Genomic DNA, 22,749 nt, shown 5'->3' on the forward strand with positions numbered 1-22,749 from the left:
TTAGATTTTTTTTATATCGGTTGTTGTTTGATCGAATCCATAATGCCATGTCTGGCAGAAAATTAGGCCCACAGCATTAAAGATACAGCAGAGCATTTCATTTTACACTTGGGTTACTTTTTTATCCCTGTGTGTATCAACCACATCTTAAGTGTTTGCTGCCAAAAATGCTTTTTTTTTTTTTTTTTGAATTTATCTAATATGGGTTTGGTTCAAAAACTGACAGCCTGTGCTAGAAATCTTATAACGAAGAGAAGAGAAGAAGCATCTACATGGATCTGGAAATCTGAAGGATCTGGAGAGATTCTGTATGGAGGATTGGTCTCTGATCTCTTGTCAGTTGTTCTCCAAACTCATCAGGCATTGTATGAGAAGACTCAGAGCTGTTATCTTGGAATAAAAAAAAAAAAAAAACACACACATACACACTTTCAAATCTTTACTTAAATGAAAGGTTAGATTTTTGCATTTTTTAATTAAATACAATATCAAAATGATTAACAATGCAGATGTATGTTTTTGTTTTGGAACCATCTTTGATCATATTTACCAAGGGGGCAAATGATTCTGACCAGCACTGTATTGAAAAATGTAATTTTATACCTGTAATTGCAAAGCTGAATTTTCAGCATCATTACTCCAGTCTTTAGTGGCACATGATATTCCGGAAATCATTCTAATGTTGATTTGGTGCTCAATAAACATTTCTTTCTTTTTTTTTTTTTTTTTTTTTCCCATTATTGAAAATGTTTGTGCTGCTTATTACTTTTGTTGGAAACAATATTAATCCCTTTTTTCCCAAAAATTATTTTATGAATAGAAAGTAGAAATACATTACTTTTTATATTAATCAATTAATTGGAAGCGCTTTACAATAATGTTCATTATAACATGAACTAATAATGCACGTATGCAAAACTGAAAATAATATTAATAATGCAAACTGCACATTTACAGAATTTAATAATCTTTGTTCATAATAACATAATAACATAACATAATAATATCTCTCTCTCTATATATATATATATATATATATATATATATATAGTATACTCTATGAGTATAGTATACTCTATGTGTTATGAATTTTATATCCATTAGATTGGCATAAGATGTTGAAAACCCCAGTTAATAACTTGCAAATTCCACATCATTATTAGTTTATTTCCATTATTTTCAAATCATTTGTCTCTGTTTATTAGTTGTGTGTGAATATCATCAAGTAAATAAGTCAAGTAAATGTTATTATCAAGTAAATAAGTCGCTACTAATGAGCAGTGACCACCAGCAAAGCTCAGGGCTCTTTATCAATACCGGTGGGGCCACAGACATGGCTGTTAATTAACTATTAACTACTTCCCTTATTCAATCAGGTTAATTATATGTAATTATTACAGGGCAAAAAGCTGTTTTGCTCAAACGGCCATGATTTGGGATGTCCCAGACCCTCAAATGTGGCCATATTGCCAAAAGCAATCCCCTAGAAACAGTGGGGTTCAGCTAATAAGAGTGAACATATGGCGACAGTGGTGTGGGGCATTTCTGGCCTGTCTCTAGGTTTAACTCACCCTTATTTTGTTTGTTATTTCTGTTAGTCAAAAAGGGATCATAAAAATATGGTTAAAACTGTTTTTACTAGTTTTTTTGTGACAAACTAAAATGTTGTTATTTACTTAAAATGTTCCCTATCTCTTCAAGAAGAAATATGGTGGAACTGGATCGGTCATAATTGGAACTGCAGAATAGGATGTCAATAATATTGTTATAAGATTCAGTACTATTGAATATTGTATTGTTGGCACAGTAAAAAAAAAAAATGTGATTTTGTTTTTCTTTTAGGCACCAGTCCACAAGACAGCCCTAGAAACTTCTCCCCTAGTGCTTCAGCTCATTTTTCCTTCACACGCAGGTAATGACATGGAAACAGATATGAATGCTATTTACATGGGACACCTCAGTTTTCTATATTTCTAATCTACCCAAAATTTACCTTGGGGCCCAAGTCATATTTAGGGACAAGATTATCATAGAGACTTGGACCGGGCTCTTTTGACTAGGACAAGCAAACACCCACAACACCTTAGGATATCATGGTGGTGTGATTACCAGAAAATACAAAATGTTGAAAGATGAACGTACTGTATAAACCAGTGCTCAAAATGCATAATCTGAGAGATAAATGGCTGTATTATTAGAATAGGTGGTCCAGATCTGTCAGGAATATCAGCATATCAGTACAGTGTTCAAGTAAACAATGATCTTTGATGTGAGGAGTGTGTGGCTGATAAAAGCTTCTGGTTTCTGCTTTTGAAAACCTCAGGAGTTGACAGGCTTTCTACATTTTTAGATGGAAACAAATTTAAAACCGTGGTTCAGAAGTTCAGATTTAAACCTGTCAAGTCAAACTCAGTTTGATCAGACAGGGTGGGATGAAAAATGTGTCTTTTATTTCTGAAATTCTTATAACTTTTTTTTTTTTAACTCCAATTACTATTATTTATTTATGTATTTATTTATTTATTTATTTTTTACTATTTATAATCCTCTAGTCATGGACTAAGAGCAGACAGGTAATTCAAACTTAAGTTTATTGAGCAAATCTCATGATACCTGTCATAAACATGTTCAGGTCAGATTGAAGCTTTTTTTTCACACAATGAAGCTTTTTTAAAAACCATAACAAAAATTCCAATGTGACAGACATCCATACATAATTGACTTTATGAACTTAAGCCAGCTCCTTGTTTCCTGTCTGTCATTATTGGACAAATTGATTAATCCAGGTGTGCCTGAGCTCAGTAGTCATGGCAACAATAATCAGACACGCCTGAATTAATCAATTTCGGCCAATAATGGCGGACAGGAGACAAGGAGCTGGCTTAAGTTCAGGAAGTAGTGCAGCTGTGCATAAGGTCAATTACTACATGTTATTTCTTTTTATTGTGGGGTGAAATGTGACCTGGATATAAGATTCATGAGATTCACTCTATTATACTTGTTGTACATTTGTCCCAGAAATCAACCATAATGCATCACAAAGTTTCCCATGTACATAACTGTTCACTGTGGATATTGACATTAAGTGCCTGCATGACCATTTTGGGGATTTTTCTGTATTTACTCTACCCATTTATCTCTCCTCCCATGCAGTGTTTGTGGCATTTGTCTTCCTGTTATTATCATCAGACCATTCAATCAGCCAGGCCCTTTGGAAATTGCACACAGAGCTCTGCTCGAAATGATAGCAGCCCTAGCTCATGGATTACACTGCCACTGTCTTTCATTTGATCTACTTTGAAAATAAATGACTCACTCAGCATTTTCCTTTTATCTACAGTACTAGTGTAACACTCGCCTCTCATGTCTTGGAGCCAATGCAGTCTAGTATATGCAATTTACTGTACTGATGATGATTCTATACAGCACTTGTAATTACTTGAGGGTATATGGACTGAAGATTGTCTGTGTTTGTAGAACTGATGGGCGACGCTGGTCCTTGGCATCGCTTCCCTCCTCTGGCTATGGAACAAACACACCCAGCTCCACCGTCTCTGTAAGTGCTGCATGTTTTTCAGATGGTTGTGTGCATTTACTGGCAGCGTTTTGAAGCAACAAAGTGTCTCTTAAGTCATTCGTTTTCAGTGGCTTTTGAAGAGATTCAAGTAGTAATGGCCACTTTGGGTAATTTTTTTGTAGAATTCCACCATGTGAAGCAGTTAGATACGTTATTATAGGAAGAAGACCATACCTGCAACCGACCGCAAAGAAATTGGGTGGCATCAAGCAAAAAAATCGCTGTCAGTATAATTGCACCATTAAAGTGAACCTAAGGCTACATCTACACTGTAAAAAATGATTTTTTGGTTAAGTAAATACTAGTGAAAAAACCCAATGTAATTTACTTGAAAAAGTTAGTTCAGGCAAGAATTTAAAAAACTAAGTAAATTCCATATCAGTACTTATTTCAAGCGAGTATAAATGAAAGAGCAATATCAACTCAATAAAATTAAGTAAAAATTACTCAACTTTTCTGATACTGGGGTTCCCATCATGCACTGGACCTTGAATAATTAATGAGGTTCATTTTTCACTGGTTTCCAGCTGTATTTACACTGTTTTATCATTGATTTTTGTTTTCAGTATTAGTAAATTGCCATTTTGTGACATTTCGAGTACATTTTTTGCTTAAAACGACACATTCAAACACAAAAACGATCCATCAAATGTTACCACCATTGTGTATTGTCTACCAAGTATTGAGGTGTTTGCATTCACATAAGGCTTAAAGTCTGACATGATGTATATATAAATTACTTAGATGATCTAAGTAAAGAACATACTATAAATGACTAATAAAATTCAAGATTATTGTTTTAGTGAAGTGTAATATAAAGGCAAAGGAAATCGGTATTAATCAACCTTTTACAAGCCGAGTTAAAATTACTTATTTTAATTTTTGTAAAGTTTACTTAATTCCACATTCCAAGTAAATTTAACTTAAAGATTTCTAATTAAAGCTACTGATAAACATGTTTAGGTTTTTACTTGGCAAATCTTTGTAAATTTACTAGCATTTTCTGAGTGAGATCGTTTAGCAAGGTTTTTTCAAGTAAATCCTACTCCAAATTTTTTACAGTGTACATTTGAAAATGCCATTTTCGTTTTGAACCTCTCTCTGTCCACTAGTGTTTTCAAGCATTTTCTAAACGTTTCTCATCCACACTGAAACATCGGAAAATGCTAAAATGCGTGAAACGAGATTTCCTTAGATTTCCACGACGCATGCGCGAGAATTGCGATCTGAAGTAGTGTAAGCAGATAGCAATTCTCGCGCATGCGTCGTGGAAACCTAAGGAAATCTCGTTTCTGGCCTACAAGGAAGAAAAGAAATAGTCAAATAAACTCGTTATTTTTGTTTGTTTTTTCGCACAAAAAGTATTCGCGTCGCTTGATAAACATATAGTTGAGCCACGGTAGTCACTTGGGATATTTAAAAATTTTCTTCATTGACTTTCTGGGCCGTCAAGAGGCAGTCCCTTAGGAGCCAATGTGGTAGTTATACAGCTCTCAAATTTAATCAAAAATATCTTCATTTGTGTTCCGAAGACGAACGAAGGTCTTACGGGGTTGGTACAGCATGGGGGTGAGTAATTAATGACTTAATTTTCATTTTTGGGTGAACTAACCCTTTAAGCTAACCTAGATAAATGTGCAGGTGCATATTCAAGTGTTTGTGTGGAGAGCGTGCTTACCGTATGACATACAGACGCCGGCGCAATCACTTGCATTTAAAGGGATACTACACCTCTGGAAAGATTTATGTGTATTTAAAATTGTTCATTTATGTAGAAGAAATGTAAAAAAACATTTATTTTATTTGGAACTTTCTAGACTTGAGAAAAGCCTGAAAATGTATTTTTGGCTTATGTGAATTAAGACTCACTGCCTCACTTGCTTCACTGCCCTCGGAGGCCACGCCTACCGGTAGCAGAGCGCAGTAGTTAAACAAGTCTAGACTACTAGTGACTCTCCGTGATGAGTCTGCCCGAAAATGTGTTTCGAGATCGCCCAAATGTCCAGGATTCGGCTTTTGCGTTCTACAGTCGCCATTTGTTTACTGTGGCAGGCAGGATGAGACTAGGACCGTGTGGAGACCGGCGCGAGGTCGGTAGCGTCATTATCGATGAGCGACACCTGTGAGACGCACCGGTCTCGTATCTCTCACGGAGGAGCGGGAATTTTCTTAGCAATGTTAAAATGCACATCAACCGAACACGTGTTTAGCATTCATGTAAACACTACATTCAAATTCACCAATCGGAATGAATTCAGATAGATTGAAACAAAAGTTGTGCATGTAAACAATGAAAGCAAAAGCTGAATCCTGGACATCGATGGCCGGACATGTCCGGGAAAAAGAGGATGGTAACCCCTACTACTCAGCTTTCTCCACAGAGCAAGAGCCTGCTAGCTTAGCTTCCAGAAATAGATGGCTGACACTATGTGTATTCTGTGAGTGAGATCCAACCCTCTATGGGCGGGTTGAGAACATGCAGAACAGCCCCTACTACTGACTGTAGTCTTTAGCCTCTGGCCAAAAAAAAAAAATGTCCAATGACGCAAAATGTCGATTTTTGCGTCATCTGAGGATTTTTTCCAGACAAAAAAAACAAAAAACAAACAAACAAAAAAAAAAACATAAATCTCTCGTCTCGGGGATATGAGGTTGGAAAGCATGGTATTTTCGAAAATACTACAGGTTTTCTACTAATACAAAGCTACAAATCAATACTCTGTAATTTTTGGTCATATAGATAAATAGTTATGCAAACTGTAAAGGGACTACCTTTTTTCTAAACTCACAATAACAACAAAACGTTGTGCTTTTGTAAAATAATCGTGCTTTCTGTTGATTTCGGTTTCCGTGAACTTCACATAAAATGAACCGAAATTCAGTGTATAGAGGGAATGCATTGACACGTGACTTTCCCGCGTGACAACCCCCCTCAGCCTGACCGAGTGGCAAAAGAACTGCTGCGTGACTGGATTTAGTAGGGGAAAACTGCGGAAATGCGACTAAATCAAACAATTTCATCAATTTAAACTAAATGTTGGACTCAATATAGTGTTCCTTACAACTTACTAAAGATCCAGTGATCCATGGATATTGACATGCAGCCGGGAATCGTGTTGCCTGACATTTATGTTTGCCTGATTTCGACACCGGGGAAATAAAAGCAAGACCTAAATATAAAGCAAATTTGCCTGTGAACGCTTTATATAAATATAATATAGGTAGGTCTAAATCAGGGTGATCACTTATATCAGTGTTATATATAGCCTATATATATATATATATATATATATCATATCGTCCAGCCCTAAAACTTTATACGTTTTTTTGGTCGGTGTTTATTAAAAAAACCTCCAATAATGCAGAATATGCAATGATAAATATTTAATTGATGAGCTGTTAATGTACTGTATATAACAATACAAAATATATGGGTATGGTTTTCCAGCTAAATTCAGCATATTGACACAAAATGATAACTGCAAATCCACCTTTCGCTGACTGGAGTCCAGTTGTTTCTGTGAATTGCAGCGATCCATTTGCTCCTTTTTCCATAGCAGTCTGTAAAAATATACCTCCGATGTTTTGTCAAATCTAGTTGTAGGCCTACAGTCAATCACAAAGCTCTTTCCCACTTTATTTGTGTGTGTTGTGTTTGTTTTTCGCGGCATTCACGCTGAACACATTTACAGCCGCTCAGTCTTTTTGCCACTCACTGTGAGGAACTGCAGGCACGCCGGCCGACGGTGACGTCACGCGCATTCCCTCTATACTTGCCTCACAGACATGATAAATACATCTATAGAAAGCTGGAAATGTCTACATTTGAATGAACAGATTCAACTGGAAAATAACTATTCTCAGATTGTGTAATGTGCATCCACTACTGCGGAGATGACGAGTCAACATTGTGACTTAATATCTTTAGACACATTCATAATTCTTATGTTTGCCAGTACGCTGTGGCAAGCTGTATGTGTGCATGTGAGAGCTGATTAGGTTATGTATTTTATTTAGGCAATTATGGCGCATTATAGGGCTGGGCGATATAGCCAAAAAAAATTATCACGATAATTTTTTTATATCAGTCGATATCGATAATTATCACGATATATGTCAAATATTTATTTTTTCAAGTTTAAAGGCAGATTTTTGCAACAAAGTTGTATAAACCAGAGTGTTAATTGTGTTTTTAAACTACTCTTTAAATTTATGTTCACTAACAAAAACAGTAATATCTGGGTTTTTTTCCCTTTTTTTTTCTTATGTAACAACCACATTTTTATTTGGTAAAAAGTAATATTCTAAATGTTTGAGTTGCATTCAAATTAACCATTGGTCATTCAGTATCATGCATTTAGATCATGATAACCACAGAAAAAACCAGGTATAGCCTATAACTTAGCTCCTCACTATCATGGCATAACTTTGTTTTCTGTATTTTTTGAATGAAAAACAATAGCCTGACAGCTAAATACATTATTAAATACTGTACTTATATTCCATTAGTCATAATACATTGTCAACATTAATAATATTATACAATTCAATATGTATATCCCACATTTCATGGTGCAGTTAATATTACCAGGCTAACCTTACAGTAAATCCATCGTAGGCTAAATGGATTCAGTATCAATTCAGATTCTGACTGTTACGCGCAGTGTTTCTCCTTTTTGTCAGCGGTGTTTAATCTGCCTTTAAACTGGTTTAAACTTGACATTTGTGTTCTTCGCTGAACTCAAGTGCTTCTCACTGGATCTCGTGAGCAAAACGATCAGAGGCGCGTTTGCGTGAGCTCGCGCTCAGCTCAATGCACTGCCGTTTGGACTTTGAGCCGAGCGGATAAATGCTCCGTGTGGCGCACGCGGTTTAAATGAGTTTCGTTCCGCTTTTTTGACGCATAAATATTATCGAACATTTATCGACCTCTTGATATCGTTTTATCGAGGAAAATTATATCGCGATAATTATCGTTATCGTTTTATCGCCCAGCCCTAGCGCATTATTAGATTTATGGCTTATTAATATAAACGCCCAATTAGTCAAATAATTCTCCAAATGAACGACTACTAGTCGGCTAGAAAAATCTTTAGTCGAAGGGATATTTATATATATAAATTGAGGGTGTAACAGTACATGTATTCGTCGAATACATACATTCAGTCACTGGTGATCCACACTCCAGTTCAGACGGGGGCGCGCATGGCAATGCAACACTGTTTGCTACCAGTAAAAAGAAAAGACGACCTATCGATATGTTTACATCTCTAAACCGGTGTTTCAACGGTGGAAAGATATCAATAAAACCACTTGAGAATAGGATCTCATGTAGCATTACATTTACCTCAGGCATTTAATGTCGACAACAGGTTTGTTCGCTAAAGAAATTAACTCTAGAGACAAGCATTTCGTATATGCACTATCTTAGTCTATTCATTAAATTGACTTAAAGGGCACCTATTATGCCCCTTTTTAGAAGATTTAATATTGGTCTCGGGTGTCCCCAGAATGTATTTGTTAAGTTTCAGCTCAACATACCCCACAGTTAATTTATTATAACCATTTGAAAACGTCATTTTTAGGCCCTGTTTTAAAATGAGCTGTTTTGAGGCCTACCACCTTCAATGCAAATGAGCTGCATATCCCCACCCTGCCTTTGGATGAGGGCGTAACTTGATACCTATGGCAGTCGGTCTAAGCAGAAGGGCTGAGAGAGTGAGAGACGCGCTGTTTTGAATGTCATTCAGCGTACGTTTGAATCGGAATATGTAAATAGTACGAAGAGACTCCGGCAGAATAAACACAAATGAGAATGGACCAGTATGTCTCGGTATGGTTATTTGATACATTTATGTACATATAGAGTTGTAATCGCGTCCCCTTTCCAAGTATGGGTGTGCAACGCACACACACAGACACACAAACACTAACGCTGGTGCAATATTTTTGAAACTACATACACATTCTGTGATAAAGTTTGCTACACAAGCGAAATTACATTTATGCGAGGGACCTGTGGCGTCATGTTTACTTGTCATACAGATGCTTCTGTGGCAAATGTGAGAAGATGGCTAACTTACAGAACAACAACATGTATGCAGTTTGTAAGACAATATCTTTAAAAATATATATATATATTTATAAACGTGTGGTTACACACTATACAAAAAAGGTTTAAATGATATGAACAGACATCCTACGACAACGACGGCAACTTTAGATGCATTTGACATCGACTGAAAAGACTATTTGCTCAAAAATCATAAAATACACTTACTGTTACTGGAGGTGTCGTTGGATCGCAAACAGTAGACGACGATCCACACTTGAGGATTAACTTTTAAGCCACAACAACAGGATTATCCCACAACAGAACACTGTCGTTGAAACAATGGAGGATGCTGTATAGATCACCGAGGGCGGGGTCTATGCCACAACCACACTGTCAATCAAACCCCTTGCTCAATTCTACGTCACAAAGGACTGAATATTAGAACAGCTCGTTCTGAGACAGTGCAGATGATTTATTGAGATTGTAAGAAAAACACTGGGTGGATTTGTATCATTCTAGGGTGATTTTGCTCACACACTGCCAACACACATTTATGTTCAAACACCATGTAAAAGTGAATTTTCCAGAATAGGTGCCCTTTAACCTGTTAGTAATGTCTTGATTACTTAACATATAAATGATTATATATATATATATATATATATATATACACATACTTGGTTTTGGAAAAGAGCTAATATCACATAGCCATTGTAGGATTTCCAACTAGCAACTAAAATAGTTTGCAGCCTGTTGTATACAGCGAATACCACCATCTTTGTATGCTGTCGTTGTTGCAAGCTTCATATGCTTTGAAGCTTTGGTTTGTGTCTGTGTCCTTGCACTAACATCTACTGTATATGCACAAATGAAATGATACTTGGCTGAGACTGTCTGCCATGGACAACAGATGCTGCCATGACTTTGTCCCCGTCTGATTCATGTGCCTCTGAGCAGTGCCAGATTTGTTTGCTGGTAAATATGTCCCTGAAACTGTGCCAGACTGCCCATCCACTCACTCACTGTCTGGTTGTTGTTGTTTAGTGACACAGTTGCTGCAGCTGCCCATCCTTACAGGAGATGGCAAGTGAGATTCTGGCACACCAGCCAACTAATGTTCAGTTTACAGAAAATGTCCCCTTTATACTAAGTACATGTATTTAAAAAATCATGAAAAAATGATTCCCACAAAAATATAAAGCAGCACAGCCATTTTCAGTAATGAAAGTAAGAAATGTTTGTTGCACCAATCAGCATATTCCAATGATTTCAGAAGGATCTTGTGACACTGAAGATTGAAGTAATGGATGTTGAAAATTCAACTTTGCCATCAGAAGAATAAATTATATTTTAAAAATAGAATGAAATAGAAAACAGTTATTTTAAATTGTAATAAAATTTCTCAATACGAATCAAAATAAATAGTGCAGCCTTGGTGAGCATAAAAGACTTAAGAAACTTTTGAACGGTACTGTAAATTTGATTTTTAAGTGATTTCAATGTTGAGTACAATTTAAGTTAGTATTATTATAGCCTATTTTTTTTTTTTTTTTTAGATATTTTAGATATTTATTTTTATTTTTTTTATTTAAATTTAGATATGCACACTGTTGCTTCACCGCTACTAGATCTACCACAATTTTGGAGCTTTCTATGTGTCTTTCATTGAAAATGACCTAGATACTTGTACTTTCCACATCCCATGTGAAAGTGTCTCTATGACGAAGTGGTACTGCTGCCGGCCCAGTTTATCAGTGGCCCACCAGGAGTTCTCCCGAATCTTCTGGGCCTGTACATATGCTTATATAATATAATACAGAATTTGCATTTGCAGCTGTACTAGTGGTTGAGTGCTACTTTTTTTTTACATTGCAGAATGAAAGAGATTTTATTTTTGTGCAATTTTATCAATAAACTAAATCCCCAGTCTTTTGTTAAATTGTGAGTGTGAATTGGGTGCGGCACGACAGTGATTTGCCAGTGGCAGTTGAGCTTGTGTCATAATTCTGGATTAAATTTAAGATTCTCATGTTTACATGGAGGGTGTAGTTCATCCAAAAATGGATGGTATTGGGATTTTCACAAATATGGAATTAAATGAAGTTGAGTAAAAGACGGCATTTGCTTTATGGGTTGGTTAATCATGTTTTTTTTTTTTTTTTTATATGAGTACCTCACTTAAATACTTGCGTGTTGACTGAGGTCTCCACTCCACAACTTTTTTTTTTTTAGATTGCATCATCATGAAGAAACAGGAAAATAGTAAAATTCATTGCTGCGTTTTAATTTTTTTCCATCTAAATTATCCACCTAATGATGTGTAATGTAACACATCAGTGGGCATCTTTTCTTTCTTATTTTGTTTTCTTTTCATTTCTCTTTTTTTTCTTTTCTTTTTCAATGTATTTTCGTTTCATTTCCAGTCGTCCTGTTCATCACAGGAGAAGCTCCATCAGCTGCCTTTCCAGCCCACACCAGATGAGCTCCATTTCCTGTCCAAGCATTTCTACACAGAGAGCATTGTTGGAGACGACCACAGAAGAGTCACACCTATGCGACCACGCTCACGCAGTCTCAGGTAAGGGAGGCTTAGATTTTGTCTTTTACACTGATCTGTGATCTGTCTTTTTTTCTGATCTTAATTCACATACCTTCTGCCCTATATAGTATACATCAATTACTTCTTCTGAAAGGTATTGAAAGTAGTACGCCAAAGATGGTATATGCTCTCTCTGCTAAAGAGTGTGTTACTGTTCTTCTTTAACTTTTAGAGCTTAATTGTAAAACCTATAAAGTTAAGTATGAAATAATTTACAATCAGCTGGTAATTTTTACTAAATAAACCTTGACAGAAACATGACTTGAAGCAGTGCTGTCTTATGAAGGGCTTTATGTTGGTATGAAGATGTTGTAATATGTCAAAGTATTTACTTAATGAAGTATTGTAATCCTCACACATATACTACTATGCACTAAGGGGCGGTTTCCCGGACAGGGTTTAAATTAAGCCTGGAGTAGGCCTTAATCTAGAATAGTTAATCGTGTCTTAAAAATGTTTTTTTGTTACACAGATTAAGTACAGATTAGTTACACTTGGACTATGGAGTCCTGAACTAAAATAAATCAGATTAAATTAAAATCAACTGTGCTAATCTGAATTAGCATGACAGAGGTTGCTTATAAAACATGGAATGAACCAAGAAAATCTTAAAATTGCATGGAACTGAGAAGAAAATCCAAGGAAAACAATGGCATCAGAAAAAAGATTGCAATCAAAAAACATAAACTAACAAGAGAAAATTATTTTTATGCAAGCTAAATAATCTGCACACACCAGCTATGGAATAAAAGAGAAGAAATGTCGGAAATTTGTTTGTGTGTGTATATATATATATATATATATATATAACAAAATACATATACATGTAAAATCAACAATGTACAACTAGAATCAATGATGTTCTTTAACAATGAATGGTTTTCATTTGAAATGAATTATTCAAACAACTCATATGCTTTAATTAATGCTTCTTGTTTATTCCTGTGATTTACATAACAAACTTACTAAAACATTACTTTACACATGTGGGGTTCAGTTTTGACAGTCTAGAAGCAATACTTTCAACTAGAGTAGTACCTAGGAGTTGCTTTATTAATTATACAACTTGACTTTTTGTAGCAGGTCCTCAATCCAAGGCTCAACACTGCAAATGGATTGCACTTTTGTATACTTTTTAGTGCACTTATACTGTAGGACTCTTTGATGTTATTTCGTTGTTATTTATAACAATGACAATAAAGAAATGAAATGAAATGAAAATGAACACTTCACCAAAACGGTAACCCCCAAAAATACTAACATAACATAAACGTTTAAATAACAACATAATAATAGAACATTAAACATTCTCTCTGTTTTCTCGTCTTAATAAAATAAAAAATTGCATAAAATATCCCTTTATTTCAAAATTTACATTTCAGCCCTGTGCAAAGCATGATGGGAAGTGAATGTCATGTATAGGTTACTAGATTGAAACATATTTCAAAATTAAAACAAGTGAAGTCAAAGTTAAGTGACCATTTCAAGTTAGTTTAAGATGAACTAATCACATTTTAACAAGAAACCCGACACAATTAAAACATAATTAAATGATATATTAATATATGTACTGAATGTGTGTGTATGTGTGTATCCAAGTAATGCAGGTGTCTTCTTTGAAACACAAAGTTAATCTGAAGTTAAACCTGCCTCCTGGTAGGTTTAATTTAAGACTCAATTTAGTCCTGGAGTAACTGTAGTCTTCCTCCAGGAAATCGGTTTATTAAACTCTAGACTAAATTAAATTTAGGACTATTTAAAGCCATGACATAGAAAGCAGATTTCTGTTAATCAGGTTTAAAGGGCCGTTTTATTCTAGGACTAGGCTTAATCTCTGTCCGGGAAACCGCCCCTAAAAGTATACGGATGTTTGCAAACTGCGACACAGCCCATCTGTTTCTTACCATATTAATATTGCGGTTTTCGTAAATAGTTTTGACATGACAGTTTATTGAAAAATCTTTCTTCAATATTTCTTCAATTACATTGAAAGTCCTGGAAGATCCCCATCATGCTGTGACCATGAGATTATCATGATGAATCATGTGTACAAAGAAAGATTTCCCAAGGTAAGTGTAACCTACTTTCACCAATTGACCTATGGCTAAGCCACGCCCCCTCCACTCACTCAGACAAACAACATTCGGAGACAGGCGCTATGGCACTATGGCATTCACAAGAGGGAATTGGTGATTTTTGGAGACAAAAAGATTATATATCATCTCGAAGTCACCTAAAGGCCCTTAACTATGCATTGGAGGGTTATATTAATAATTTTATTGTTGAGAAGGTCGATGAAAAGCTTCAGCTCCAGGCAAAAATGTACAGGTCAAAGTGCAAGAGTGATAAACCACATATCACAAATCATTCAGCACAACATTGTTAACATTTCTTGTCTCGGTTATTTATAGATACGTTAAGTGGCATAGTGTGCAACGCAGCTAGAAGCTAACGTTAACGTTTTCTAATGTTAGTCTAACGTGAGCCTAATTACGTTAGAGATTTTAAAGATAATGTTCAAATACGTTGTTGACTTAAAGGTGACATATCATGCAAAATCCACTTTTTTAGCCCTAAAATGCATTTTGTTGTATATTTGCAGTGTTTATAAGTACAGAAAAGATGAAATTATTCTCTTCAGGTGCTTCGTTTATATCTTTATATTCTGTTTTGGCCATATTTTTCAACCTGTTCAGATTTTTCTGTTTTCTATGACGTTTTTTGACCTACAACGTCACCGTATTTGCAGCGGAACTGCCAAATAAGGACATTGACTACCGGTCCAAAACTTCGAGCAATCCGCCATTATTATTTCTCGCTCCGATTTTGTAGTTCGAGCTCAATGATGCAGAAGTTACGAGAGGGCAAGTCAAAATGTCCGGTTTTTGGATGTAGTGACCTGAAGCACTTCAAGGATTCCCACTTCAACAACCTCCGCCAGTAACGTTATACAGAAGGGTTTGCCGATTGACTTCGTCTGAATGAGAGGTAAATTCCTTCTATCTTTGGAGACGACGAACAGAGCATTTCGATAAGCTGTAAATATCGTTAATAAAAATAAAGTACTTTACTTTCTTAAAACACATGGTGGTCATGGTTTAGCAGTACCTTTGTCTTTCTTTGTTTTTGTTTTGAAGTAACGTTACACGTCTGCAGTATTATTGTTCTTGAGTTTCATCAATGGTCATTTAGCTGCTTTTCTAATGCTTTTCTAAACGTATCATATTATCAATACAGATTGTTTGTGGTAAGATTAGACCGTAGTCATTTATCTTGTCAGTGTGCTTGTTTTAACAAGAGAAATAGTCGACTTTCACTAATAACACAAAACAGTTTACTCCCATACCAATACATCCATATGAAGGTTGTTCTGCAGGTTCGTCGTCGTCTTTATCAACTCGCTCGCTCTGGCTCGAATATGTAAGGCTTGATGGACAAGTCGTCTGTTGTTGACATTTTATTAACGTGTGAATAAAAATGTTCTTTGAACGTATCGTATATAATCGTATATCTCTAATCAAACTACAATAATGGCCGAACGTGGGGAGTTGAACTGACCGTGAACTCATCGACCTGGAGAGCGGGCGGGGTATGACGCATCTCCTTTTTATTTAAAGGGGCCGCTTTAAAACGGGTCGCTCAAAGACGCACATCAGAAAAGGGGTAGAAAAGGGGCTTGTGGAGCTATAATAATGAGGAATTCAGACCCAAGCATTGCAGTTATGCTTTATATAGACCACAACGGTATGATTTATATGTAAAAATGAATGATTTAAAAGCATGATATGTACCCTTTAACTTAGAACAGATGTAGACATTCTTGTTTTATTTATCCACGTTTATTTGGTGTTGTGGTCGCACTATAACTTAATCGCATAACTTAATCCAGAGCAGACACTTATCTCGGTTGAGATCTGGCTTGGGAAAGGGTAAAAAAATACACACCGTCGCCCAGCCTCTCAGGAACACATTTGACCACTGACTAACTGCAATGCATTCCAATGGACGTGGAAGCAGAGAATGTCCGAGTGTATTGGGTTATTGAATGGCTCATCGCGTTTGAGGGCATGGCTTAGCCACAGGTCAATTATCTTCTGTGCCAAGTAATTGTATCTTTATTTGGAAATTCATTGTTGGTTTGTATTCTCCACCCTTCAGGCCACAGCTCAGATGGAGGAGCGCATCAAGGAGATCATCCACAGCAACTCCCCTGAAAACGTCTTACCTCTGGCTGATGGCGTCCTCAGCTTCGCTCACCACCAGATCATTGAGCTGGCCAGAGACTGCCTTGAAAAATCCCGTCTTGGTCTCATTACCTCACGATACTTCTGTGAGCTCACAGATAAACTGGAAAGGCTCTTTCAGGAGGTAAATTATGGCATCAGAGACATTGTTTTCTTCATTTAAAATACTTTTCCCCCTGTGTATTCTTCCATTTAGAATGTGTTTCTGATCAATGCGTTCAATGATGCACACATATTGATGACCACTTGTGATGTGCTCTGTTATTGTAATGCAGTCGACTGAGCGATCAGAGAGTGCAGAGGTGACCTTCATCAAGGAGCTGGTAAAGAAGATTCTCATCGTCATTGCCAGGCCTGCGCGACTCCTTGAATGTCTGGTAGGTGGTCTACAAGAGTTGCTCAACAATGATATGGTCTGGCTCAATCAGCCTTGTGACTTCTGCTGTGATGTGCTTCAGAATACTGTTACTTTAGTACATTTGTACACATCAGATATTTACCAAACATTTCTTACAACTTGATATATTTTATTTAAGAAGTGAGAATCTATTTGTACAGTCTGTTCAAAGTCGTGTTTTAAAGATAAATACTTTCTGTCTTGTAGGAGTTTGACCCTGAATAGTTCCATCATCTCATGGAGAATCTAGTTGTACAGTCTGTTCAAAGTCCTGTGTTAAAGATAAATACTTTCTGTCTTATAGGAGTTTGACCCTGAAGAGTTCTATCATCTCCTGGAGGCTGCAGAGGGTCATGCTAAAGAGGGCCAAGGCATCAAGACCGATATCCCACGATACATTATCAGCCAACTTGGTCTGACAAGGGACCCACTTGAGGGTAAGAGGACCTCAATTCATGGCTTTCCAGTTGTCTGGGTGCATCAATGGGCAGTTCACAAACTGTTTGGGGGCATATTGCACATAAAAATGCCAAGAATGGGCAGTTTCAATTTAATTGGCTGATTACTATAAACACAATTTCCAAACGCAAAGTCCATCAGGAAATAAAGTTTTTCATCTGGCTGAATGTTTCCAATTAAGAATTAGTTCCTGAATTTTCCTGTTTGCTTTAAAACTTTTAATAAGATAAGATGTTCACTCTGTCTGTTTATAGTTTTCATGTTTTATTGTTTAACAACATTGGACCACAGATGATTTAATTTGGCTTTTTTTTTTAACTGATCAACAAACAGTATTCTGTCATGACAAAATGAAACAAAATCAGTCAATTTATTAATTATTAAATACAAAATAATATTTTGCATATATATATTCACCCCTTCTAATTTGCATTTGATATATGCATTTTGTTAGTTATGGAAATCATTTTCAGGTCCTCTAGTAAATTCTCAATTGGATTGAGACCTGCATTCTGCTTTTTAATGGTCTGGTGTTGTAAAATAAATCATTAAAAGTCTATCAGTATAAATACACTTTATAAATACTTACTTTTGGACAAATAACAATTGTGCACACATTTTCTACTACTTTGATGTTATATTACAATTTACACTGCAGCACATGGTTCCAGACTGCGACCATTTTTGAAGAATGTGCGAGTTAAAATTGTATGTGGTCGCATTTGTGCAAGTGCATGTTCGTGCAACAGAATGCCATTGTATAAACGCACCAATTAGAAATTAAAGGGTTAGTTCACCCAAAAATGAAAATTAAGTCATTAATTACTCACCCCCATGCTGTACCAACCCCGTAAGACCTTCGTTCATCTTCGGAACACAAATGAAGATATTTTTGATTAAATTTGAGAGCTGGATCACTCCTCCATAGACTTCCTAAGGGACTAGCACTTGACGGCCCATAAAGTCATTAAAGAAAATGTTTAAATATTCCATGTGCCTACAGCGGCTCAACTATAAGTTTATCAAGTGACGAGAATACTTTTTGTGCGAAAAAAAAACATAAATAACGACTTTATTCCACTATTCCATTACTTCCTTATGGGCCTTGAGACGAGAATTGAAGAGATTTCCAGAACGCATGCGCGAGAACTGAGACGAGGACGTTCTTCTTCGACTACTTCTTGTTACCGGCTGCTCACCGCTTAGGAGTATTACCGCCCCCTACAGTATAAGATGACGTGCTGATATAGCTGGAAGCGCAAAACTTTCTGTTTACAAGCAGAGGAAGACGCGCGCTGTACATACGCATTTCAATTACCGTATTTTCCGCACTATAAGGCGCACTTAAAAGCCTTTAATCTTCTCAAATACGACAGTGCTGTGCGCCTTACAATCCGGAGCGCCTTATATATGGATCATCATCTTATACGGTAGGTGGCGGTAATACTCCTAAGCGGTGAGCAGCCGGTAACAAGAAGTAATCGAAGAAGAACGTCCTCCTCTCAGCTCTCGCGCATGCGTTCTGGAAATCTCTTCAATTCTCGTCTCAAGGCCCATAAGGAAGTAATGGAATGGAGTCGAATAAAGTCGTTATTTATGTTTTTTTTTTCACACAAAAAGTATTCTCGTCGTTTGATAAACTTATAATTGAGCCGCTGTAGGCACATGGAATATTTAAACATTTTCTTTAATGACTTTATGGGCCATCAAGTGCTAGTCCCTTAGGAAGCCCATGGAGGAGTTATCCAGCTCTCAAATTTAATCAAAAATATCTTCATTTGTGTTCCGAAGATGAACGAAGGTCTTATGGGGTTGGTACAGCATGGGGGTGAGTAATTAATGACTTAATTTTCATTTTTGGGTGAACTAACCCTTTAAGTCATAATAAGTGTCAGTTAAATGTACAGTGTACGACATGTAAAAAAGAAAAGAGGCTAACAATGTCAAGATCAATATTTGTGTTGCCTGACATGGTATTTTCACGCTGCATCCGTTCCAGGATCTGTGCGTGCAGAGATTGTTTACGCACAGAGTCTATTTCTGCTATGGTGTAAGCGCTGCATTAAAGTGATAGCACATAGTTTTTGTCAAAATGTAATCTCACCATAAATGAATTTAATTAAATACTATTTTTCACAGTCATCTTTTTACTTTTAACTGTTTAATAGTTTTTTGAGAATATTTTGATTTGATAGTTTTATTAGGCAAGGCAAGGCAAGTTTATTTATATAGCACATTTCATACACAATGGCATATAGCACATTAATTAAAACCATTTTGCTAAAATAAGGTCTTGTGTCACTGTCAGTCTTTTTACAAAATTGTGGTATGTGGATTAAGACCACTGTTCATCTGCATGCATTGATTAATCCCATGGCATGTAGCAAAAAAAAAAAAAAGAGTAACCAAATCATATGCTGGTGCAACCAACTGAGAAAGTTTGTAGCACCAGTGCAACCAGTGAAAAAGTTGGTCTGGAGCCCTGCAGCACAAATGCTCAAAAGGGCTACTGATTTGTTGTACACCAGTTTATTGTGATCTCATTCGTTTAACATTTATTTGCCCCTGAACTTCACACCAGGTCACACCATAAGGCTTTAAAGGTTTTACTTTTACAGGTCACAATCTTAAAGGACAAGTTCGGTATTTTACAATTAAAGCCCTGTTTTAAGATCGTTTCTGGTTAAATAGAATGGTTAGGATTGTTTTTTTAGACAGATGCTGCTGCATAACAGTTTACAAAGACGTGAAACTCACCGAGTGGTCTGGGGTGTTCACTGATATGCTCACACAAAAATCACTGCAAAAGATGCGTTCCAACAGGTTTTATCGTAGTTTTTGTACAACTCCATTGACTTGTATTGTATGTTCTGTGATGTCCGTTATTACTCCGCCTCTTGGAAGCGGAAATGGCCTTGTTTGTATTCTTTCTGTAGTTTATGCAGTCGCGTGCATACTGTAGGTCGCGTGTATACAAGTGGTTTGCTTGCATTTGGCAAAGGTGTATTATCGCCACCAACTGGGCTGGATTGTCTATTATTCAAGCTCTCAACGGAAGAATGTCCGGCTGTGAGGTGTTCGGAAAAATAGTGGCGCTTTTTCACTGCATAGTACGGTTCGGTTCGGTACGGCTCACTTTGGCGCTTTTCCACTCCATGGTACAGTACGGTTCGGTTCGGTACGGCTCACTTGTGGTGCTTTTCCACTGCATGGTACGGTACAGTACGGTTCGCTTCGGGTCGCTTTAAATGGTACCTGGTCTGTTGAGGTTCCAAGCGTACCGTACCGGTACTAAAATGTGACGTGAAACACTGTAGATCACTGATTGGTCAGACAGAATCGTCACTACCAGCGTCACTACTAGCGTCATTGGATTTGCGACACGAGACACTTTTTTAGCAGTATTTTGTTTTGCTGCCATCAGCCTCATTTTAAACACATTTTTCCGTCTAGCAGTTAAAAACAACCACATACCGAGAATCAGGAACACCATCCCCTCGATAGTCTCCATTGTTCCTGTGTTGTGGGTTTGAAAATGTGGCGCTTTTAAGATGATGTCATGGCAGTAGAGACGCGCGCAAATAACGATCAGTCCCACACACTTTGAAGGGGTACTACTGCAGTGGAAAAGCAACAGAGCTAAGCGAACCGAACCGATCCGTACCGACTCAAAACGTACCACGCAGTGGAAACGCGAAGCGAGCCGAACTGTTCCGCGCAGAGTCAAACCGTACTGAGCCGAACCGTACCGTACTATGCAGTGGAAAAGCGCCATGTCTACAGTTTTATAACGAATGGTAAAACACCTATTGGAAAGCATCTTTTGAGGCGATTTTTGTGTGAGCATATCAGTGAACACCCCAGACCACTCAGTGAGTTTCAAGTCTTTGTAAACTAAAGTTTTATGCGTTTTTATGAATGATTGTTCCAGTGCACCTATGCTACCATTATAAAGGTGGGTGGGGGGGGGGGGTGCTAACACAGAAACCGAAAATTCTCGTGACAGCAGCATTTGTCTAAAAAACAATCCTAACCATTCTATTTCATCAGAAACAATCTTAAAACAGGGCTTTAATTGTAAAATACCGAACTTGTCCTTTAAGTGCTGTATCTATGCATTTTATATGTTTAAAATCAGGAGCCTACGTGCAGAAAATATGATTTGTATCCTTTCTTTTGTGTTTTATATCTTGTAATGTTAGTTTGTAATGTTATCTGAAAGCCTTTTATGGACACAACATTCTGTCACGAATCTCTCAATTTGTACTCAAGACTATCATTATTGGTAATGAGAACAGAATATGCCCATAGACCATAATGCCTCAGTCTTGCCAACTCTGCCAAAGCAGTGTTGGTTACAAAGCCCTCTAAGGCTTTCTAATCCTCTGAGAACATCCAAATCATTTAGTGTGATGGTTGGAAATGGAGATAGGCAGCTGTTGTTAGGGCTTTCTTGTGGGCTTAGTTCTATTTAGAGACAGCTGAACGACCCTCCAGTTCATTACCTCCTGCTGTTCATCGGTTACTTTTGTAGACTCCTGAGAACTGCGTCACTGGGATTTGCTTAGAGTGGCAGTTTTTTAGCTTAAATGTTTCATGATGTGTGTAGATTTGATTGTTGATTTCCACACCATTTAACTCATTTACAAACCTCAGCAGTCAGCTCTACTAAGTTACTCTTTTGGAAAAAGTGACTGGTTTTGACTTTCTTTTTTAGTCATTCAGGGTCAGAAATGTTCCTGCTAATGGAAAAACATTCTGCACAGAAGACCGTTTCACAAATATACATAATGGGGAAAAAAGCTTTCTTGAATCAGCTCTCTACTGTCAAAATATTTTGTTCAATGATTTAATAATAATATATTGACCCCTAAAACACCTTTTTGTAATATCGATTTGGAGAGGAGGGGGGCCTTGGAGTGAAAAAGGTTGAGAACCACTGCTTAAAATTAGTCCAGCATCTAATTATTTGTCATTGTCTTTCAGAAATTGCCCAGTTAACTAGCTACGACAGTGGGATTGCAGAAACCCCTGAGACGGACGAGTCTGTCAGTGTAAGTGCTTTGATCTAAAAACATTACCCAAGACAGCAAACTAGTGAACTACTGTAATGATAAATGTTATTAAGAAATTCATGGAATATAAAGCAGATAACCAATTATGATATACTTTAAGAGAAAAAAAGAAATTCAATTTCTGGTTACACTTCAAGGTGTCTTTGTTACAGTGTAATTATACATTTTAAGTACTGAGTAATATTAAAGGATTAGTTCACTTTTGAAAAAACTTTTGCTGAAAATTTACTCACCCCCATGTCATCCAAGATGTCCATGTCTTTCTTTCCTCGGTCGAAACGAAATTTAGGTTTTTGATGAAAACATTCCAGGATTTTTCTCCATATAATGGACTTCAATGGGA

At 36.8% G+C, this 22,749-nt stretch overlaps 1 protein-coding gene across 16 annotated transcripts in view; it reads left to right on the forward strand.

The window, feature by feature from the left end:
* Window positions 1-22,749, forward strand: part of mast4 (microtubule associated serine/threonine kinase family member 4) — a 200,744-nt gene that overhangs the window by 154,155 nt on the left and 23,840 nt on the right. For 8 of the 16 annotated variants that reach the window (XM_089129959.1, XM_089129960.1, XM_089129948.1 and 5 more), the window contains 8 exons: window positions 1,843-1,912; window positions 3,478-3,556; window positions 12,056-12,210; window positions 14,225-14,300; window positions 16,390-16,599; window positions 16,751-16,852; window positions 17,177-17,309; window positions 22,318-22,385. In XM_089129959.1, the coding sequence (XP_088986085.1) occupies window positions 1,843-1,912; window positions 3,478-3,556; window positions 12,056-12,210; window positions 14,225-14,300; window positions 16,390-16,599; window positions 16,751-16,852; window positions 17,177-17,309; window positions 22,318-22,385 (893 nt within the window). Of the gene's footprint in view, window positions 1-1,842; window positions 1,913-2,552; window positions 2,574-3,477; window positions 3,557-12,055; window positions 12,211-14,224; window positions 14,301-16,389; window positions 16,600-16,750; window positions 16,853-17,176; window positions 17,310-22,317; window positions 22,386-22,749 lie in introns of all 16 variants that reach the window. The other 8 variants (XM_089129945.1, XM_089129949.1, XM_089129946.1 and 5 more) reach the window with 3 other exon arrangements.

The sequence above is a fragment of the Pimephales promelas genome, chromosome 4, assembly GCF_988280905.1.
Source record: "Pimephales promelas chromosome 4, fPimPro1.hap1.1, whole genome shotgun sequence".
NCBI classification, from domain to species: domain Eukaryota; kingdom Metazoa; phylum Chordata; class Actinopteri; order Cypriniformes; family Leuciscidae; genus Pimephales; species Pimephales promelas.